Here is a 22241-nt window from a genome sequence, read left to right on the forward strand (position 1 = left end):
ACTGTATTTGCAAAGCCCAAAACAAAAATAAATGTAAAAATGTCAAATGCACAAAACATTTTAATTCATCCCAGTGTAAATAACATTGTTACATATGCGCTGCAAGGTAGAATACAAAGTTTACAGAAATTAAAGTTGAAACCTTTTACAAATTAAACTTATGTTGTGTGTTTTAAAAATAAACATTGTCTACTTAAAAAAAAAAACTGTATTACATCTGCTTTTTAATTCTTAGTATTTGACAAATTGTAAATTCAATTTCAATTCAATTCAATTAATATTAATTGAATATTAACACAGCTTAAATTTAATAATATCAAAACAATTAAAATTCAAATGGCTGCCGGCAGATGCAATAACTTTTATAAATACTTTTAGTCCATTTGTGCAATTATTACAATGAAGTACTTTTAACATTTTTTATGCTTCTAATCTTTAAGGTAGGTTTGCTCTTCTATTTCAGAGAAATTTTAAAGTGCAATATCAAAAGTATCAGTATCGTGGTTCATCTTTCAAACGGAAAGGTTTTCACAGTGGAATAAACTGGTGATCAATCTAGAAAATATATTGAAAATGTTTTGTACAAGGCCTTTATGGTGTTAAAGGGGTTTACTGGGTAGGGAGCAGGATGAAATAAGGCAAGTTTTTTTTTTTTTTTTTTTTTACAATTTGTCAAAAATAAAGTGACAAAATAACAAAAATGCAAAAAAACATCCAGCTGACATTCATTAGTCCTCTTGCTTCGACAGAAAAAAAGAGGCTTGATTCAGGTCTTCTAAAGCTTTTTCTTCTTCCGAGAGTGTCGTCAATAGCTGCTCTATCTACAGCAGTTGCTATAGTGGTGCTATAGGCATCATCGTGCTGCTGATTTGTTTTATTTTACAGAAAGCTTACTGTATAGAAAGAGAAAAGAAAAAGTAGAAATTGGAAACCATGTCCATCTTGTCTGAAAAAAAAAAAAGATTTCACATCAGAACATTCAAGACATCAGTGATGTTTTTCAACTTGTGAAATCCTATTCCACGCTTTTTGTGTGGCTGTTTTTGTTGTCCATCCTCCCAAAACTACAGATCATTCTACAGCACTGGAGAGAAAGAAGAGCAATTTAATGGGATTTTTTTTTAGGATTTGTGGAAAGATTTTAGCTGGCAACTGCTTGTAAAATGAAATGCACAATCTAAATCTCTTATAAACCAGGCATTTTCATCATTAAACAGTCTATTTGTATTTATTTCAAGGTCACAATCTGTGCGTTATGTTGCGCACTCTTTCTGAATCTCACCTGATAGCGTTTAGGGTCCATGCTGAGAAGTGCAGGTGAAAGCCTCCTGGACGCCTGTGCTCTCTTTGGGAGCGGGACCGGAGTGAGACAGACGTGAGCCGTGCATGATATGAGCGTCCAGCATCTCCAGGAGCAGGTCATACAGAGGAACCATCTTCTTCATCTTCATGCAGTGCAGGTGGTCCATGCCTTTGTTACTACAGATGGTCAGTGGAAGGTTTTGCACAGATCGCGAGTTACAAATGCACACAACACCACAGAGACAGATTACAAGCTCACTAATTTAAGAGTCTTCTATACAGTCAAGCTAACCTTGAAAAGGAAGTTAGCTAAACTATAAGATACTTAAAGTAGTTCAGTATAGTACGCTAACCTTTTGTAAATGAGGATAGCTACATTTAATACAGTAAAGCTCAACAAGTAGCTAACCAGATTAAAGCAAAAGTTTTATATTTTAAAATCTATAATTATCAGATATAATTTAATTTAATTAGTAAGCAAATGCTGCATTTGTGACCTGGTTCAAAAAGAGACAATTCATTTCCATGAACCATCTAAAAGAACTGATTCACTACACTGATAATTGCTAGACAAATTAGCTATTGGAAAAGCTACTTTAAAAACAGATGAACTACTGGGACTGCCGTATTCAGACAAATGACTGTGTATGAAGCAAGACCACAAGCCACATTGTCTGAGTGAAAGCACTGCATTTATTGTTTGTACCTGAGGTGCCTTATGTGGGAGAGCAGCATGAGCAGATGGGCTAGTCTGGTGGAGCGCTGCTGAAAGCTCAGGCCCGTCTTCGAGATTGCCCATACCAGAGCATCCGTCACCGAGTCAAGCAGACACAGCAGCTTCGACCGCCTCTGGAGCTCCTCTCCTCCCTCCGACGAACTCAGACACATGTCTGCAATGACGCACAAGCGCCATGATGAGACATTTACAGCCATTTGAAATAATAGAGGGTGATACCCAAATAAAGAAGAATATCCAATTCAAAAACAACGCAACACATCTGGAGCGATCAAAAAATTGACACCGAGGAGACAAAGTGAAGACAGCTGTTGGGGGCTGAAAATAAAGAGATAATGCATGAGGAAAAGACAGATCAAAAGTTCAGAGGAATCAGAGCAGGAAGAAATATTGGTTCCTTCAGACATTAAACACTAACCAAGTACTGCCTGTTACTTACATAAGTGTTTGCTATGAAATGGATAGTTGGGTTGAAAGCGTGGAGCGCTCCTCAACCCTCATGTTGTGTTCGGGTCATTTTGACCCGGAGAAGATTTTATTTTTCCCGAAAATACTATTAAATGTTAAACTTAGTGACTTTGATCACAAAGGGTATAACTACTTCTCAAATATTTTTTGACAATTTCTGTACTTTTTTAGGGGGGGTTTGCCACCTTGTTACACTTGTGGTGTTCCCGGTCAAAAATGGCCGGCCTACAAAAATTGCTTATAAATCTCTCATTATGCTATATTATCACCCAATATTGAATTCAATCTTTTTGTCAACTTGTTCTCTTTCAATTAGGACTGGATTGAAAGAGAACAAGTTGACAAAAAGATTGAATCCAATATTGGGTGATAATATAGCATAATGAGAGATTTATAAGCTATTTTTGTAGGCCGGCCATTTTTGACCGGGAACACCACAAGTGTAATAGGGTTTTGAACACAACGCAAGGGTTAAAGCAGGCATGTTGTCCCCTTTAAGAGTTTACAGTTTGAGCGTTTTGGCCTTGCCAAGACTCCCTTCAATTAAAGCGGGGATAGTAGTAACCTTCTGAGTTACGAGTCAACACTATTTATTACAGCTCTGTGGAGGTCAGATGTTTGTTTGGCCTTATGCCACTTGATAGAGACACTAGAGAGGAAAGGAAATGAAGGGGAGTATGATTGGTGCATGACACCAGCTGGAATCGAACCTGCTTTTGGAGCTTAAGCTCTAGGCCACAACAATCATTTATGATAAATGTACCGGAGACCAGCTAGTAAAGAGCTGTGCAGGTAAACCTCACTCCCCTGGCTTCAAGAGGCGCCCGCCTCCCATGCCAGAAATGCTGGTTCGAATCCTGCTCAAAGTGGTGCGAGTAGAACCAGAGGGGTTACATTGGTGCTGTGACCCGGATGGAATGAAGGTTTAGAGGGCCAACTAACAAGAGCTGTGCGATTAAACCTCACTCCCCCGGTCTCAAGAGGCACAGTAGTGGCTGACGCTGCGGACTTTAGCGTCCTGGTTAGAGTGCCCACCTCCCATGCCAGAAACGTCGGTTCGAATCCCAGCAGGAGCGATGTGAGTAGAAAAGAGTGGAAACATATACAGACCCAAAGGAACGCAAAGAGTTTGTTTGTTGCTGAAATGATGCTGTTCATCATGCTAGATTTATTTTAACATTACAATCCAGTGCTAGAGACAGAATGCATACATTTAATTTTGCCTGCAGTTTGTTGTTGCTAAAAAAAATCCACCATTTACCACATTATAAAACAAGTTTCCCAATTTTGGTTATTATGCAATATTACTATGGCTTCGTTTAACATTGTTAACATTGTTTTTTTTTTAAAGTACACACTACTATTCAAAAGTTTTGGTTTAGTACAATTTTTTTTTAAAAGAAATTCAAACTTTTATTCAGCACGGATGCATTAAATTGATCAAAAGTGACAGTAAAGACATTTATAATGTCACAAAAGATCTCTATTTCAAATAAATGCTGTTGTTTCTAACCCTATTAAGTATTAATCAAATATTTGTTATTTTGAATTGCAAATCTATAAATGTATATATGAGAAAAAAATGTGTATATCTGAAAATAGTTATGGATTAATATTAAATATTGGGATTAAATATTTATGGATGCTATGAGGTATTATAAGTCATGTGACTAAAAAAAGGCTATTTTTTTATAAGTATAAAACTTATGCCAGTCTCTATTTACTTCTAGCAGAGCCACCTGAGATATTACAATGAGATCCACTGTGATTTTTCTGTCCTATGGGGAAGGTCAATAAAACATGCACATTCATTATCTAATAAAAATACATTTGTTTTAGTAATAGATGTATTATAAATGCATGCACATTTCAAAAGCCCTTTAATAAGAAGAACACTTACTGGAGTTAAGGAGGATCATGGCTTTGAGACACACATACTCCTCTCTCTGTAACTTGAGTTCTCTGAACCTGGATGTGGCTGCCAGCAGCATATCGAAGATCTCCACAAACCCCTGCACACAGCTGCCTTCGTCCCTGCCGAGCACAAAGACCTTCATCAGTCTCACAAATAAGCTTACCTCATCAGAAACACGGGACCTAGCATCAATCTCAAACTTAACTAGCCGTATTCCAAACGGGGCCAGGTCATACTGAAAGCACGAATGCTGAATTCTATACAAAGCGAAATGGCTAATGGAAAATCAGAGTACCCTAACTTAGACGCTAAGAGGTCCTACAATTGGACCTGCAGCAGTGAATGAGACCAGAATGGTGCTAACACTTCATTAAAACTTGTGAGAACAGAGAGAACAAAGATAGCCTACAGCTACTTCCATTTCGCATTAAACAAGACTTATTCACAACCTAAACATCAGGGGTGCTAAATAATTGAGTCATTGTACCTCACTTCTATATGTAACTATTATTTTAGGGAATTTGTATTTGTGTCAAATAATACTGAGTGTCATAATTTGCAGATGTAGTCATAAAAAAAATTAAAAAAAATCACACTGTTTGTTGGCACAGTTTTTTGATGTTGACATCATTCACCAAGTTCAACTCATGGATCCAGTTGGCTATGATACAATGAATTCCTTATCCAAGCCCATGAAAATACAGTGAATGGCTGGCGTCAGATGCATATTTAGAGCAAAACCACCCATGACTAGAATGGATTGGAAGAGTAGTTCAGTATAAAGTCTGCAGAGCATCTGTAACCCTGGCCACATTTTTTTTCGGGCATTACAACATGGGTACACACCATGTTAGGGAGGTACAAAGGGCAGCGGAGTAGAGGGGGCATGATAACAGAGAAGCCATGGAAGGATCAGTTTCTGTCTTCCCACAATTGTACTGGCAGCTCTCTATTTCCCACCACACCAAGCCTCACACTCGCTGTGAGTGACACATCTGAACACATCTGGCAAAAACACTGATTTTGTTTCACAGCTGTATTCTTAAGATGTTTCACTATATTCTACAAAGCTTATGTTATGAATACACAGTTCTTTATACTAAGCTTCTGTAGTGTGAAAACACCCACACACACACATACACACGTTACAATTTATATTGCATTTTAAAAGTAAAAACCTTTTAAAATTCTAGTTCAAAACATGCAAAGTTATCAGAAACATACACTCTTTGTATTGATGGTTTCAAATGGATTTGAAAAACGTTTGTACCATTCTAAAGACTATTTTAAATGTAATGAATATTAATATTATTATTCATTAATATTTATTGCTAATAAATTGTGGTGTAACAAATATATTAAAGTAATAACATTTTCTTTTCAACTTGAATGTATATAAGAGTAATTATCTCAATGATTATATTTTTAAAAAAGTAAAATAAAAATATTTCTGCATGTTGGTCATATATTTGTCTGCTATAGGACTTGGCAGGCAAAAGTTTTCAAAAATTGATCATATTTTAGCAAAAGTACTAAAAGTGATTTTATTATTATTATTACATATTTTTAGAAATAATGATACTAATACAAGATTATGCCAAAGGAATTTAGTTCTTTTAATGAGGCTTTTTTCTTTATTATTATATCTTGAGGGCTGTATCAACCTGCCATTTTTTTATTTTATGTTCCCCAAAATATATCAAAATTCATTTTAATTCAGAAATTAAAAACATGCTCGTCATAGAAGAGATGTTTTCACTGTATGTATGAACTGCATTGTTTGCATACATTACCGGCAAAATTAATAGATCCAGGAAAAAAAAGAGCATCATGCTATTGAATGATTACATAGGTCAGCATGCTATCTTTGACTAACCATGGCTAATGTGTTTTAACCTTGACATGACAAGAAACTGGTGTCTGTACATCAGAACACATAATCATTTACTTAAATCACCCATAAATGATTTCATACTACACTGGCATACAGAACGTCTCGGTTACGTATGTAACCCTCATTCCCTGAAGGAGGGAACAGAGACGTAGTCGACGTGTCGACTGATTGGGATCACACCAGGGATCCAGTCATCTTCGAGTACTATTGAAACGAGCCAATGGAATTGGCGTGCATGATTTGCATCACACACTCCGCCCCCGCGGTGCGGGTATAAATACGGAATTGGATGCACGCACTAGTTGCTTTTTCGCCGAGGAGCCGAGCGTAACTCGGAGTCAGCGGTGGTCCAGCAATAGTGGCGACGGGACTACATCTCTGTTCCCTCCTTCAGGGAACGAGGGTTACATACGCAACCGAGACGTTCCCTTTCAGTCGCTCACGTTCGACGTAGTCGACGTGTCGACTGATTGGGATCTCTGTTAAAACGTCACTAGTGCTGCCACCTTCCAGCGCCTAGACAGAAGCCTCCTGATCCTCCCGCATTCTTTTGAGGCAGAGATGGGACAGGGATTAGGCCAGGGAAGTCAATGCTGTTCCACAGGACCACTGGGAAGCGTGCCCTATCAATGGAAGGAAGGGACGCTGCGGAAGCCACATCCTGCCCGAAGGGAGGTAACGTGGAGAAAACACATATGGACTGGGCGGATGACCGGGCAGTACAACATATGGAATGTCACTGGGGTGGCTCCAGCCTAAGACAGGGGGGAGACTCAACCGGACATTGACGAAGACACGGGCTCGCCGCAGGGAGCCGTACCGTGGAAGAATACACATATGGGATCGCCGTAGGGATCACAACATATGGACCCAGCCTAACACAGGTTCAACCAGTGCATACGAGTGATAGGCCTGGCTGCGGATGTTCCGCCACGTCCGTTGCTGAAGGGTATGGAGGAACTCGACAGGGTTCGGCTAAAAAGGGGAACTCTACTGGAGCAAGAATTGCACACGTATCCAGTCCATAAGAGGGGAATAGCGCAGCAAGCCGACACTTCAAACCAGGCTTACAGTGAAACTGGCTTCATGTGAAGAAAGCCCACGGGAAGCAGCGTTTTGACACTTAGGCTAGTTCTCTAGCGAGCGTGATAGGTGTCGCCCAGCCCCCAACTCTATTTAACATCTGTTCAGCGAGGCACTCTGTGTCAATGCCTAGAAGGGAGCAATACTCTCACTTAGGAGGAGCTCACCACCCACCTTCGGGATTTCCTCACGGAGAGAAGACTCAATTCAACGAATAGGTTCCACTTCTAAAGGGGAGCGTGCCTCATTTTTATAGGTGCTCTCACAGAAGTGATGGTCTCTACGGCATAAAAATCCTTTGAAGAATTTGAAGAACCTCCGCATCCCGTTCTTTTTAGAACCAGACCTGGAACTCTCCAAGGTCTAAACGCAGGAGCCATCATGCCCCATCCCCATCATGCGAAGTGGTCCCAAACAGCTGGACCACCTGGGGACGGAGACTCCACTCTCCCTGGGCCATAGGCTGTCATGAGGCTCGTCAGCGGCACGATTGAGCAGGCCAGAAGTAATAAGTGGAATGAAGCGACCTCAGAAGCTTCTGACTCTGAGGAGGAGGTGGTGGGACATGTGAGGGAAGCGTAGCGCAACGGTTGCAATGTTGTCTTTTCAGACCAGTACAAATTCGCTGAGTAGCGGTGTCTCAAAGCGAGATGAACTGCAAGCAACTCGAGGCAATGGATGCCAATACAGTCAGAGGGCCATCCAGACCTCCGTTACTGCATGCCCTTTGTACGTGGCCCCTCAGCCGGTATTGATGGACACTCGTTCTAGGGATCCTCAGCCCGTGGACGAGTTTACTCTTTCCCAGTTGACCTGAGGACCCAACTGGCTATAAGCACTTGAAGGGTAGGACTTTTTACTGATACTTCACACCTTTCGAGCGCACAAACACAGGATGGCCTGTGGTGCGGAAGGATAGAGATCTTAAGTACGGAGCATTTGGAAATGCATCTCTGTGTAACAAATTGAACGGAGGCTTTCGAAGCCGGCCTTCATATCGGCTGGAGGGAGCGGCTGCATCGCGTCCTTCGCCAGCAGACTGCGATGTGCGCAAACAAGACAGAAGCACTGCTCAACACTTAGGTGTGGCTAAAGTCACAAATTTTTAAGAGCATTTGACCCGGGGGTGGGGCATGGTATGGGGACTCAAGCTTCGAGGACGAAGGCGAGTCTCGATCTCAACACCGCGTCAGTCATATTCCCGCAATGGGAACATGAACCGTCCGCAAAAGCTGCTTCAGTGTGCTGTAAGCCCAAACACGTGATGCAACAATTGTGACTGTCAGAGAGGAACAGGGAACGACCGCATCCAGAAACGCACTGGTGGAATGACATCTTGAAAAAGATGCAAATGCACCTGTGTTGCTCTTTCAGGAAATAGGACCCATCACTAGTGCCGGAGCACACAGGGGAATGACCACGGCAACACTTAACAGTGAACTGAAACAGTGAAGCACTCACCTTTCCGCCCTCTAACCAGCCATCAACAAATACAAACATTTAGAAATATGTTGCTGTTAAAACAGCAGTTGAGAGCTCAAAGCTCACGATCACCGCTGCACTCGCGCTGTAGAAACCACCAGCACTGGGAGAGTCTTCCAGAAGAACACAGACACACTCGCTCGTTGTAAACAACAGCACTCTTCAGAGACATCAAATGATCGGCAACAAAAGGCAACTAGTATAGTACTAACACTTCCGTATTTATACCCGCGCCAAGGGGGCGGAGTGTGTGATGCAAATCACGCATTTCCAATTCCATTGGCTCGTTTCAACAGTATTTGACGATGACTGGTTCCCTGGCATGATCCCAATCAGTCGACACATCGACTACGTTGAACGTGAGCGACTGAAAGGGAACAAATGGATAGCTGCATAAAAATACTGACCACCTAAAGCAGTGGTTCCCATTTCCAGTCCTCGTGACCCACTGCTCTGCACATTTTGTATGTCTCCCTTATTTAACACACCTGAACCAGATCATCAGCTCATTAGGAGAGACTCCATGAACTGAACTGAGTGTGTCAGATAGGAGAGACATACAAAATGTGCAGAGCACTGGGTCACGAGGACTGGAATTGGGAACCACTGACCTAAAGCATGTGAGAACGGAGAAATGAATTCAAGCACGGAGAGATGGATGTGCCTGTTTATAAATTAGGCAATGGGATGGATAAACACAATTAGCTCACAGTAGTTACCTGCTGAGACTGAGGTCTGGAGAGAAAATGAGCTTTCCAGGGTGATTAACAGAGCGCCACATTAGTCCCAGCATCAGCACCTCTAACCAGCAGCACTCTAACAAATGGACCTGGTCAAAAAGACTGAGCTCCACAAAACCTGAGGGGAGAAATAAGCACTTGTTACCAACTGCACACACAACCAACAACAGCCTCATTCAACCAATAGCGATCAAACACAATCCATAGTTTACAGGTTGCATCCAAAATTAGCAGAGTAGTTCAATTCAGAAATCCATCTACTTCAGAAACGATTCATTTTAATCCATCCACTACAGAAAGGGTTCTTCAAAGTTCAATATAAAGATCTTTTTGAATACCTAAAACCTGAAAGAGAATTAACAATTTTGAGCCATGAATTTCTAAAGTTGTTTTTTATTATAGTGAGTTTTGATGAGTTCAATAATGTCTGTGGCTAACATTACATGAGCAAACACTTTGTTTGACAGCATGAATCATAGTCATACCGTAATCAAATAGAATATAAAATCGTTGTGTGCTTTAAAAACATAAGTTGCAAACAAGAGACAACATGAGGATTAAAACAGCTGACGCATGAATTTTGCACATCATTTGTTTAGCACATAAGCTCACATCCTTGTACTGCACATAGTGCACTAACTCTAAAACAAGTGTTTCTAACCCATGTATTCAAGAACTAATTTTTTTTTATTACCCACACAACCCTGTGTTCAAGCACGCAATGTTCAAACTGCTAAAAGCAGAACAAAGATACAGGTTTATGTGCTTGACAAATGATGTGAAATTCAGTGGACAACTGTTGTATACGTCATGCAGCAACTTTTAGAAACATTTCAAAAGCACAAAACAGTTTCAAAATTCATGTTTGAACAGGGTATGATGTAATGCAATTTATTTTTAATATAAATGATAAATGACAAATTCTCTTCAAGTAATATTACCACATCCATTACTGAAGTGTACACATAAATCCAAAACTGCTATTCTAAAATCCATTAGATATTCCAGAGGGAATCCATAGTGAATCAGCCTTCTGGGTTTGGTCTACAAACTGACACATGCTATGACCAAATACCTCAATTCCATGTAGATTTGCAGTTTGTGTTACTGGAAAAGTTCTATGAACCAACAGAAATATGGTAACACACTGAGTATAGATATAACTGAATCAGTTTTTCTTTTAAATCTGGTTATACACTCACCTGGGACCTTCTTGGCCCAGCTGATCATGTGAACGAGCTCTTTGTCAGCCAGGTTGGTCAGTGACATCATGACGTTGGCCTCAGTAAATGGCTTCTTCATGTCTTTCATGAGGTAAATCTCAGGTGGCTCTGCATCCATGATGCGAGCGATTAGTTCCTCAGGGCTCAACGCCATGTTAACCACCTCATTTCCACTGAGGGGACACGGGACACTTTTTATCTCTTGAGATCTCGGGCCACTGGTTCTCATCCTGCCAGAGAATCGTGCTGGTCGCTTCTGCTGTGCTCCTCTTTGTTGGTAGCTGCCACGATCTCGCCGTAACCCTGTAAAAAAAGGGGATCTCAACCAGGGGGCTGCAGGATTACTTAAAAGTATTTAAATTGATACATTATTTTTAATATATTATATAATATATATATATAATTATCAAAATTAAAATGCTATTTCTTTTTTTATTTTCCCTCAGTAACTATTGTTTTTATTATTTTATTTAATATGCAAATATTCTCAGTTGCTGTTAAAAAAAAGTTTCAGAACAAGCAGAATTACAGCAGAAAAACTGGTAATATTTTGAGGGGGCCTTCAAAAAATTTGTTGAAAAATGGGGGGCAACAAAAATTAAACCGTTGAGACCAAAAATATGGGCGAGCAGAAAGCAAAGGCAGAAAGCTGCAAAAACAAATGACAAAACTGTGTATTTGATGTATGATTAAGTCTAAAGTGCTCAAGCCAAACACATCAACCGGTGAGATAAGAGTACTTATCTCACTAGTCTCTTCTAACCTTGAAGCGAAGCTGTGAAAGTAGACTGCCCTAAAACAGCAATTACAAGAGTGGATGAGGCTAGACAGTAACAGTCTCCACAGCAACACAGACTTAATTCAGCTAGCACTGTTATTTGGAGGAACTCCAACTCACAAACAGCTCAAAAGACAAAATGCAAGAACTAAGAAGTTGTATCTTGATCTACCGGATCTTTTTTACTGTTGTATGGTTCAAAATTGTGTGAAGTCATATTATTTGAAATCTTAAAACAAAGAATTATGTATAATGAGATGAATTTTGAGTATTGTATCTGAGTTGTTTTGGTGCAACGTTTGACCAACATCTATAAATAATCAGGGCTCTATCACATTATCATTAAAATGCTGATGCATATCACAACTTCACGGCACGATAGCTGCTTAATCTTGGAACATAAAGTCAATGACTTTGGACATTCAGCACTCAGCAATCTCTCATTAAGTATTTGGTAACTCTGTGGGTGTAAAAAGGGTGTTGTTAGAACAAAGGAGACAGCGTCCCACCACATTTCATCATTCCAACTTCATAACACTTCCGGAGTCGGCAGGCCTGGCAGCTTTTGCGGCGGTTCTTGTCGATGGTGCACTGGTTGGTGGCAGGGCAGATGTAGTCATTGTGTCCTGAGAAAATGAATCAGATGTTCCCTATTAGCCACTGAACAGATGCGTGTTCAAATCGTAACAAGTCTGACAATAAAAAAAAAATGCTACTATGTTTAAAGGACTCCAAAGTAAAGCAGAGTGGTCTTCTAGAGACATGAAGATAGCACAGCTGTGTACACGATTGGTTGTCTGGGACAATGGAAAAATAATACATTTTAGAAGTCATTATATAAAAATATTTGACCACAGAAGGTCATGCTTGACCAATTAGAATGAATTATTCCAGAGTCATGTAATAAGATTGGCTAAATTAGCATTTCTAATGGAAAAGATGGCTGTGAAGGCGTCTGTATGCACTGTGAAGATGGCTATGTATGGTTAAATATATGCAAGTAAGACAAGACCACTCACAATTCAGCATGCAAATAGATGAAAAAAAAACCCAGGTCAAAACACAAATCAGAATGCAAATTAACGATGACGCAATCATCACTCTCAGTTATATTTTGAATGCTGAACATTCTATAAATGCATGTGGGAGATTTTCAAACTTTAATCTTCATAGAAGGGATGGAGTATTTTTTTTAATTTACCAGTCTATACCACAATATATATATTTAGACTTGGATTACCCATCATCGCTCACTTAGTCTTTAAAAACATTATTAATTTAATAACGCTGTTAACTGTAATCTTTAGCAAATCTCAAAATGAATACCCATTTTTTAATACTGTCGATTATAATTTTGGATTGGCTGAATTTGCTTTTTTTGCATTTTTACACACAAATTTGCATTTAAAATATTTTTAGCTTAGTTTTTAAGTGTATGATTTTTAATTCATTTTGACAAATTGAATTTTACTATTAGCCATTTATCTGTTATCGACCATACCATGAAAATTATTGATGTTAGTTTTTAGTGTTTTATTTTTAATTAATTTAGATAAATGAATGACGCTAACACTATCTTCTTCTATTCTTCTAAATCTGCTGTACAGCCGAAACAAACTTTGTTGCTTTATTTTCCGGTTATCCCTGAAAAGCTGCTTGAAACGATCTGCATTGTAAAAAGTGCTATATAAATAAAGGTGACTTGACTTGACAAATTAATTTTTATATATTGTCAATAATGTGAAAATGATCATCAGATTACTAATATCGGCCAAAATTTGAATATCAGTGCAATGAACTTTTGAGAGAGTGATACCTTGTATACTCCTCTTGAAGAAGGCTTTGCATCCTTCACACGACCACACGCCATAATGGTACCCAGAGGCGTAATCACTGCAGACGGCACAGTAGTGCATGTCAGCTTTACCTCTCAAAGAGGTAGAAGTCTCCTCTGCGTCTGCTACCTTCTTCACCAGCGGTTTTCTATAAAGGGGAGTGCACACATGCATCTGAGCAGCTTTAAACCTAGTTAGACAGACAGACAGTTTTACGTGACCTTCTGAAATAAAAAAAGATTTGTGCTTCTGCATACCTGTATTCCTCTTCACTGCGATCATGTGGTGTAAGTTCCGACCAAGTCTCACCAGTTGGATGGTTTTGTTGTAGTCGAGTCTGTTGTTGATGCAATGCAAGTGACGAAACTTGGCTATGAGGTGGCCAAAAGAGGGTGGGGCTTAGCGACTGCCTCACTGATGAGCACTCGGACAGGGGCGATGTGCCGTAACCCAGCAGAGCAGGACTGTAGAAGGGCAGAGTGGTGAAGTCATGGCCGAGTTCTGTGTAGGGTGATGGGATGCAGACGGGATGGCTCTCCACCGGCAGGGATGGAGAGGAGGAGTTAAAGAGAGGAGAGAGGATGTGACCTCCCACCCTGCTGGAGTCCACTTCCTGCAGCTGAAGCAGAGGGCTTTCTCCCTCGGGATACTCGGACATGGTGAAGGTAGATGAGTTCAGCGCTGTCGCATCATCAACAGGGGACTGTTGATGTATGTCATGTTGAACTCCTTAGTCATCAATACTGAAACGCCACATAGCCTATTGCATAATCGACAAGAAGATTTCAGGTTAAGTTGAGAAATGAATTGGAAAAAAATGCACATATTATTCATTCTAAATTTGTACAAGCGAGCGGATCTTTGCAGCTCTTCACTTTCTATCTCTAGAAAATAAGCACGTTCAAATAATCAATAATAAGATGGCATTTGGAAGCAAATGCAATTAGAGGTTCAAAATGAATGGAAACAAGAACTTTTAAACTTTTAAATCAATGGCCAAATATGGTATAACCTTACATACTTCTAATGTATTCACAAAATGTCTGTCTATCAAGTTCTCTGGTAGCTAAGGCTTTTTAAATACTTTTCAGTATTTGTATATATCACACTGTTTTCACACACAGTGTAAATGAGTTTATATACAATTAAATACAGTCTATTTGGGGAAAGGGTCCCTTGTTATATTTAGGGGTCTTTGGCATCAAAAAGCTTCCACACTAGAAGATTAGGTTCTTCCACACTAGGTTCATTGTTGTTGCCACCGCTTAGATATATACAGTACTGAATAGTTAGGTGACTGTGTTTCATTTCATAACCATTCATATATTGTGTGTTTTAGCAAAGCAGGAATGCAGTATTCACTCATCAGCAACCAGGACTACCGTTGAAAAGTTTGTGGTCGGTAAGATTTTTTAATGTATTTTTGAAAAACTCGTATGCTCAACAAATAGCACTGATTTAAAAATACAGTAAAACAGTAATATTGTGAAATGTTACAACAATTAAAAATAAGTGTTTCTATTTTAATATATTTAAAATGTTATTTATTCCTTAAAATTTCAGAATTTTCAGCATCATTACCCCAGTCTTCAGTGTCACGTGATCCTCAGGAAATCATTCTAATATGCTAATTTGGTGCTCCAGAAATATTTATTATTATAAATGTTGAAAAAGGTTGTGTTGCTCACATTTTTTTCAGGATTCCTTGATGAATAGAATAGCATTTATTTGGAATAGTTTTTTATAACAATGTAAATGTCTTTACTCTCACTTTTTATCAATTTAATAATCCTTGCTGAATAAAAGTGTTAAATACTTTCCAAAAAAATCGTTCTCTCCCCAAACGTTTGACAGTAATATATTTATTTTCATTAAGTTTCAACCAGAAAAAAAGGAGTTGTTGCACAGCGGAGGGCCAAGACAGGATGCATCCTTAAGTTAATGATTACTGGCAAGTCATTCATAGTGCAGAATGAGTGACAAGACTAGATTGAGGAGGATTAGACTATTACACACTGTTCCATCAAAAAAACTGAAAAATGTAATTAAATTCCACTTTATATAAATAGTTTTAACTCACTCTCATACTCTCATAACAAATGTAAAATGTGATCTGTCTACACATTCATTTACATTCAAATGTATTTGGCAGATGCTTCTATCCAAGGTGAATTATGTTGCATTCAAGATATACATTTTATCTGTTCATGCATTCCCTGGATTGACCTCGACATTGCTAGCACCACCCTCTTCCAGAACGCTCATAAAGCTGGACAATTTAATAGCAGATGTTTGTTTTAAACTTTTATCTTGTGAACACTGAAAAAGCAGCTGTGTGTCTTGCATATCTGCCTATTTTAGGCCAGTTCACATTTAGTTTGTGTTTTGTGGCCTTATTTCAGAAACTTTCATTTTTAGTTTTTTCAATAATCATGCATAAACATTATTCTCTTAAAAATACGAACATCTACAAGCACAAATGTCAGGGCATGTCAAAACATCTCAAGGACCCCAAAAAAACCTTAGACCCCAGAGGGTTAAACTTAACTCAGCCTATTGCATACAGCTCAGTAATGGTATGAATCTACAGTAGGTTGCATTCAAAGAGGCCTAAAGATCTGCCTCAGGAACGTGCATTTCTCTTACACAAAATATCCATTCAAATGAATCAAGGCATAATAAAGATACATTTCTATTTCTCTCAGCTCTTTGCAGTGCTGTCTTTCTAATAGCACATGTTAGTTCTTAATTTTAACACAGAAGTCTGTTAAAGTGACTCTTACCTACACAGTATTGTAGATTGTACTTGCGAGAGAGGCAGTTAGCCACACCGTCTCTCCAGACTGCCGACGTGAGTCAGCCGAGGACTTTTGAACCCTCGTTTCAGTGCAGACAGGCAACTGGCCAAAACATACCCTGCACAGAGCACAAGTACCTGCACAATGACAGAAAGGAAATTATGTGATGATATAGAAAGCAACCTATTTTGTGAACTATTTTTTTTACTATTTTTATAAATAATTAAAACAATATTTGATCTATCCCTTTAATGTTTTATTATTATTATTATTATTACAATTATTAATAAATAAATAATAATTATTATAGTATTATAGTATAGTATAATATAAAATTAAATAACTGATCCAAAACTAAAGGCACTCATTACCTCTTTTTCCATCAGCATGACAAGCATAGGCGTAATTTGCGGGTGGGACAGGTGGGACATGTCCCCACCACTTTTTGCTAAGGTCGATATTGTCCCCACCACTTTTGAAACATCTCGCGGCACGAATGTACCAATACAAATAAACAAAACATCTCCAGTTAACTACCAGAGCATTAATTTCGTTCGTTTGTCAAATAAGAGGCGATCTAGCGCTGAAATGTGTTGTTTTTGAAATCAAGTGCTCGTTGCCACTGCGATCAGTGGAGCGGATACTGTGTTTGTTTGTGGCTCGCGCACAGTCTTCAGTCGGACGCGCGCTTCAATCCGTTGTGGAGAGACTCTCTATTCGTTCCGGTTAAATTATAAAACAAAATGCACACAAACGTGTCCATGCCTGATATACAACCACTGAAAAACATAATCGAGAAAAAAACAAAAAAAAACAAACATACGAGTGCGGTTAGAACCGAGAACATCTGACACGCTGGACAAAAATTCTGCCCCTGGACCATTTAATCACACACTTAAAATAGTCGGATCAACATATAATAGGCCTCATTAAACGACTAATTAAACCCAATCACTGTACTATTTAAATCGATTGCTGGACATCGTAATGTTATTGTACATACATCTGTTTTATGATTTAGCATTGAGTTACCCCCCCCCCCCCTCCCCCAACCACTTTTTAAAACAAAGTTACGCCACTGATGACAAGTCATAAAGATGTCAAATTATATACTTTATTCACATCACACAATGTACTTTTTTGTGTAATTTTACAGAAAAAGACTAGCCTATAAATTGCTCCAGTAAAAACCTGTTAATTGGTTAACTGTAAGTTACCTGATTGTACACAGAGAAAAACTGTAAATGGTTTCACATTGCATTGTATGTAATTTTACTGTAAAATATTGACAAATGTAAATTTTTGGCAGTAAAAAAGAACAATGAATGACATGAATATTATAACATGAAAAAGTTGTGTTTGTTTTATATTTTGTTATCTATAATGTACATTCAGGTTTTTTTTTGTGATACAGGCAGTAATATGCAACCCCGCAACAATGGAAACAACAAAGTATTTTTAAGGTGAAATTTTGACAACCACAGCTGCCTTTTTTTTTCTTTTTTTTTTGTCTGTGTGTAAAATTAACGGGACATTTTTTACACTGCTGGTAGTGGTATCTCTTTAGTTAGGTATTTTTTACTCCATGTATTTAGTAACTTCATGAACCACAGAAATGTCACTATGTGGATGACTTTGTCAGACATTGTCAAATACCTCATTATCAATCTGTAATGAACACTTACAGTAAAACACTATGTTCATTCCCACCATTATGATAATGGGAAAACTACTGAAGAGTTCAGATTCAAAAGCCTTTAAGTTCCATCTTAAATTTTCTTCTAGAATGATCATTTTTATCAAGCTCGTATATTTAAGTTCAGTAATTTCACTTAAATGACAACAAATAGGTAAATGTAAGTGAAATTACTGAACTTAAATATACAAGCTTAATAAAAATGATCATTCTAGAAGAAAATTTCAGATGGCACTTAGAGGCTTTTGCATCTGAACTCTTCTAATCTTCCCATTAAAACCCAGTAACCTCCAACTCCTATAATTCTTCTGATAGGAGGCTAAGAAAGACTAAGATAGAATGGAAGACAGAGAGAAGGAGGAGACTTGGAAAGCACAGACTGAATCTGCCTGCATCAGCTCTCTACTGACAACCAGTCTGGCATGATTCGTGCTCGAGGCAAAAGAGCGCCCGGCCACCGGCCAGCAGTGCATACCACAAACAAAAGCCCAAGGCCGCGGTGTGATCTCCCTTCTCCAGCTTCCCTCACTCCCTTCTCTGGCGGAAAACGGATAAGGGAAAGAAGGAGCGACGGAAACCATGCCCTGTGCAGGAGTGGTGGGAACCAGGGGGAAGACCACCATTGAGCCTAATGCAAACCCTTAAGACTATCAACCTTTTCTAATAATATAGTGCACGTAAAAATGGAGCACTATAATATATATAAAACGGATAGCTCCGGTACTTAATTCTGATTGGTTGAGCCATGTTTGAAGCCGCTTTAAATTACTCTACAATGATACACCTGTGACCTCATTAAAATAAATATTTTTATGGTCAAGCCGTTTTATAAAAGCAATAAGCCCCGTGAAGCTGTGGTTTACAGTGAATTTAGAACAGCTGAGACGTTCCGCGTCGTGCCTAACATCGTCCCTTAGCTTTTCGAAATTCTCTGTAAAACTTGGCTTCACAGGGCTTATTGCTTTAATAAGTGTTCCTGTAGTTTAAGCAGTAAAACATGATGTTAGCGACAGCAGGTTATAGGTTTGATTCCCAGGGAAAGCAAGAACTGATATAACTAATCATTTGAATGCAAAGGTGCTTTGGATAAAATAATTTGCCAGATACATAAATCAAAAAACATACTATGCCATATTTATATTTAAGAATATTTTATGCAGACGTTTTGTGCATTTCATTTCATATAGCTAGATGTCCATAAGGTAGATCTGCTTTGACTAGACCATAGTCACTGCGCAAAATGATGCAGCTGGTGGTAATTTTTATGTAATCCATATTTCTTCAGTGAATGCTACAAACTATAATCGTAATTACTGGAAATCTCAGCAGAGAGGCAGCAGCCCCATCTATATATCTAAATTTCTATATTTCTCGGTACCAATTTACATTATATTGTTCAGTATCAGGATTTTGTCCATCTGTAAGATAATTGTTGATATACTGGCAACACAGAAGAATGTATATTCATATCATGTATTTCATGAATGTATGTTAGGTATTTATTTTATTAATCATTAAAAAAAAAACAATTAAAAAAACTTTTTTTCAAGGCAAAAAAAAAAATCATTTTAATTTTAGTCATTTTACTTTTATTCCCTACTGCAGGAGTTCACATGAAAAATGTTGTCCAGTTTATTGGGAAAGCTAAAATGGCCTATTTAACTGAGAGCGGATAAAAGGAACCTGCAAAGAGCCTATCTGGCACAATCTGGCTGTTATTAAACAATCCAACTGACAGTCTTCAGCCGTTCAAGTTTGAATAGTTCACATACTATATAAAAGTAGATGTATTACTGTCACTGATGGATAGACCTGTGTCTTTGCCACAGACTAAAAACTAAAGTTGACTAAAGTTGTATTACTGTACAACAAAAGTTGTATCAGAATTTTGCATATTAAATTTCACCGCTTGCTGAGGTCACAACAAGGTCACAGCTCACTGACATCATTGCTAACTTTTAGTTGTACAAGTAATTTATAAGTAGTCTATTTGACCAGTGGTTTATCAACGTATAGCAATCAACTATACATTAATTTGTGTACATTTTTCTAGGTGTAGCAAAAATGCAGCAGGTCATCATTAATGGGGCCCATTCAGTAAATCATAGGTAAACTATTTCCAGCAGTTTTCTATACTGTTCTGTAATTTTTGCTTCATTAATAATAATAATAATAATAAAAACATAATTTTAAGTAATGGAATTAAATATACTACATTATATACAGTTACAATCACTGGAGGGTATTTTTTATTTTTATTTTTATGAATTAACTATTCATGTTTTAAGATGTAGCATACTGTCAGATAATTCAATGAAGGACTTGATCACCTTTATTGTGTCAATGTTTTTAATATGATTAATTATCACAGTTCAGTTTAAAACAGTCCTCGTTTATCTACTAGACAAATTTAAAAACAGTCAAGTTTCTTTACTGTTCATACATTTAGTATGTCATACAGACAACTACTTTAATGTAGTGTTAACCACTTTCTGTATAAAATAACAGTGAAATATAGCCTAATGATAACAAAATAGACATTATTTTAATACGAGTGGTTTCCTAAAACAGTATCAAGGCTTGGGTCTCTGAGCGTTAAACCTTTCATCCACATGCCGAGTTAAAGTAAATAAATTTGACGTTCCGCATAATTCCATTCATTAACCTGTTTACGTCATTTTAGTCTGAAAAGTGCACACGTAAACAAATGTACTGTAATCGAGCACACGCGCTGAATGAAATGAAATCAGATTGATGTAAGACGAAAGTTCACTGGAAGACAGTGAGCCTACCTGTTGCAATCGATGTCAGCAGATGGTCTACTGTAAGGCTTGAAGTCGATAATTATCCCAGACGAGAAAAATATTGCTTGATTTGATGGCAAGTAAAAGCTTGTGCAAGGGGAAACGGTCAGTCTTTTGATGAGCTGTCAGTATACATGTTAAAGTGTGCTCTGCTCAGTCTGTCACTGAACGCTCGCACTTATGAGTCTGTACGTCACTGACCACACCCGCCTGAATCACCTCCTCCTGCTGAACATCTGCTTTTCAAGCGCTCAGTATATGTAGGCTACTCTGTATGAACCTGATGAAAATGATCATTGTTCAGCTGGATCTTGCCTTTTATGAAGTATATTTTGAACAATATATATATATATATATATATATATATATATATATATATATATATATATATATATATATATATATATATATATATATATATATATATTATGGCAAGCCGTTCAGGAAATAATTATATTTATAATATGAAGTCTGAATATATAGAATATATAGAATGAATGTCTGAATATATAAAACGAATGTCTGAATATATATGGAATGAAAGTCTGAATATATATAGAATGAAAGTCTGAATATATATAGAATGAAAGTCTGAATATATATATAATGAAAATCTGAATATATAGAATGAAAGTCTGAATATAGCCTATAGAATGAAAGTCTGAATATATATATAGAATGAATGTCTGAATATATAAAATGAAAGTCTGAATATATATAGAATGAATGTCTGAATATATAGAATGAAAGTCTGAATATATATATAGAATGAAAGTCTGAATATATATATATATATAGAATGAATGTCTGAATATATAAAATGAAAGTCTGAATATATAAAACGAATGTCTGAATATATGGAATGAAAATCTGATGTTATCAGCGCCATCTTGTGTTATTCATCTACTATTTTTTATACACATTTTGAACAATGAGCGAGTCGCACGAAATTTAGTAGCAGCAATTTTAAGTAACGATCATCTAATTAACACCCTGGCGAATGCGTGTACGGGCCAAAATACTGGCAACCGTACTCAACATCGTTCTACTGATGAAGAAATTAATTCGCTATTTCATCGCGGAAGAGTGAATGCGGTGAATTCAGAAGATTCATAAATTCCTTCGAGAATGATGCATAATGTTCTTTCAGCAACATTTTGTTGAACATGACTGCCCATAAGCGCTAAGAATGTTGCAAGAATGGAAATATGATCCTCGAGATGGCGTGATGTAGACTCCAAATTGTTAAAGTTGTTTGGAGTATGACCAACTGTTGCAAAAAAGTCTTGTAGCTCACCAAAGTATTGGAAAATTTCAGGGAATGACATTTTTAAATGAATCACAATTCAAAAGGCTAAAACAAGCTACACATTATTCAATGAGAATTGTCAAATGTACACTTTCTTTTTACATATTCACACATACATTTAGACTTTCATTCTATATATATTCAGACTTTCATTCTATATATATATTCAGACTTTCAT

At 37.7% G+C, this 22241-nt stretch overlaps 1 protein-coding gene across 4 annotated transcripts; it reads right to left on the reverse strand.

Moving 5' to 3' along the window:
- Positions 1–43: 43 nt before the first annotated feature.
- Positions 44–20952, reverse strand: esr2a (estrogen receptor 2a). Of its 4 annotated transcripts, none has more exons than XM_084091484.1 (11): positions 20743–20952; positions 16244–16391; positions 13714–14216; positions 13438–13604; positions 12131–12247; positions 10823–11146; positions 9600–9738; positions 4407–4540; positions 2009–2192; positions 1283–1479; positions 44–1084 (listed from the first exon to the last, which is right to left on the reverse strand). In XM_084091484.1, exons 3-10 carry the CDS (start codon positions 14112–14114, stop codon positions 1293–1295), a joined length of 1653 nt encoding a protein of 550 aa, XP_083947610.1. In that variant the 5' UTR covers positions 14115–14216; positions 16244–16391; positions 20743–20952; the 3' UTR covers positions 44–1084; positions 1283–1292. The 4 variants fall into 4 exon arrangements, with proteins under 4 accessions (XP_083947610.1, XP_083947612.1, XP_083947611.1 ...); XM_084091486.1 differs by having other exon boundaries at positions 44–946; positions 20743–20920; XM_084091485.1 differs by having other exon boundaries at positions 44–946; positions 16240–16391; positions 20743–20920.
- Between the last annotated feature and the right edge of the window lie 1289 nt (positions 20953–22241).

This window comes from Abramis brama (genome assembly GCF_963993115.1).
Source record: "Abramis brama genome assembly, chromosome: 18".
NCBI classification, from domain to species: domain Eukaryota; kingdom Metazoa; phylum Chordata; class Actinopteri; order Cypriniformes; family Leuciscidae; genus Abramis; species Abramis brama.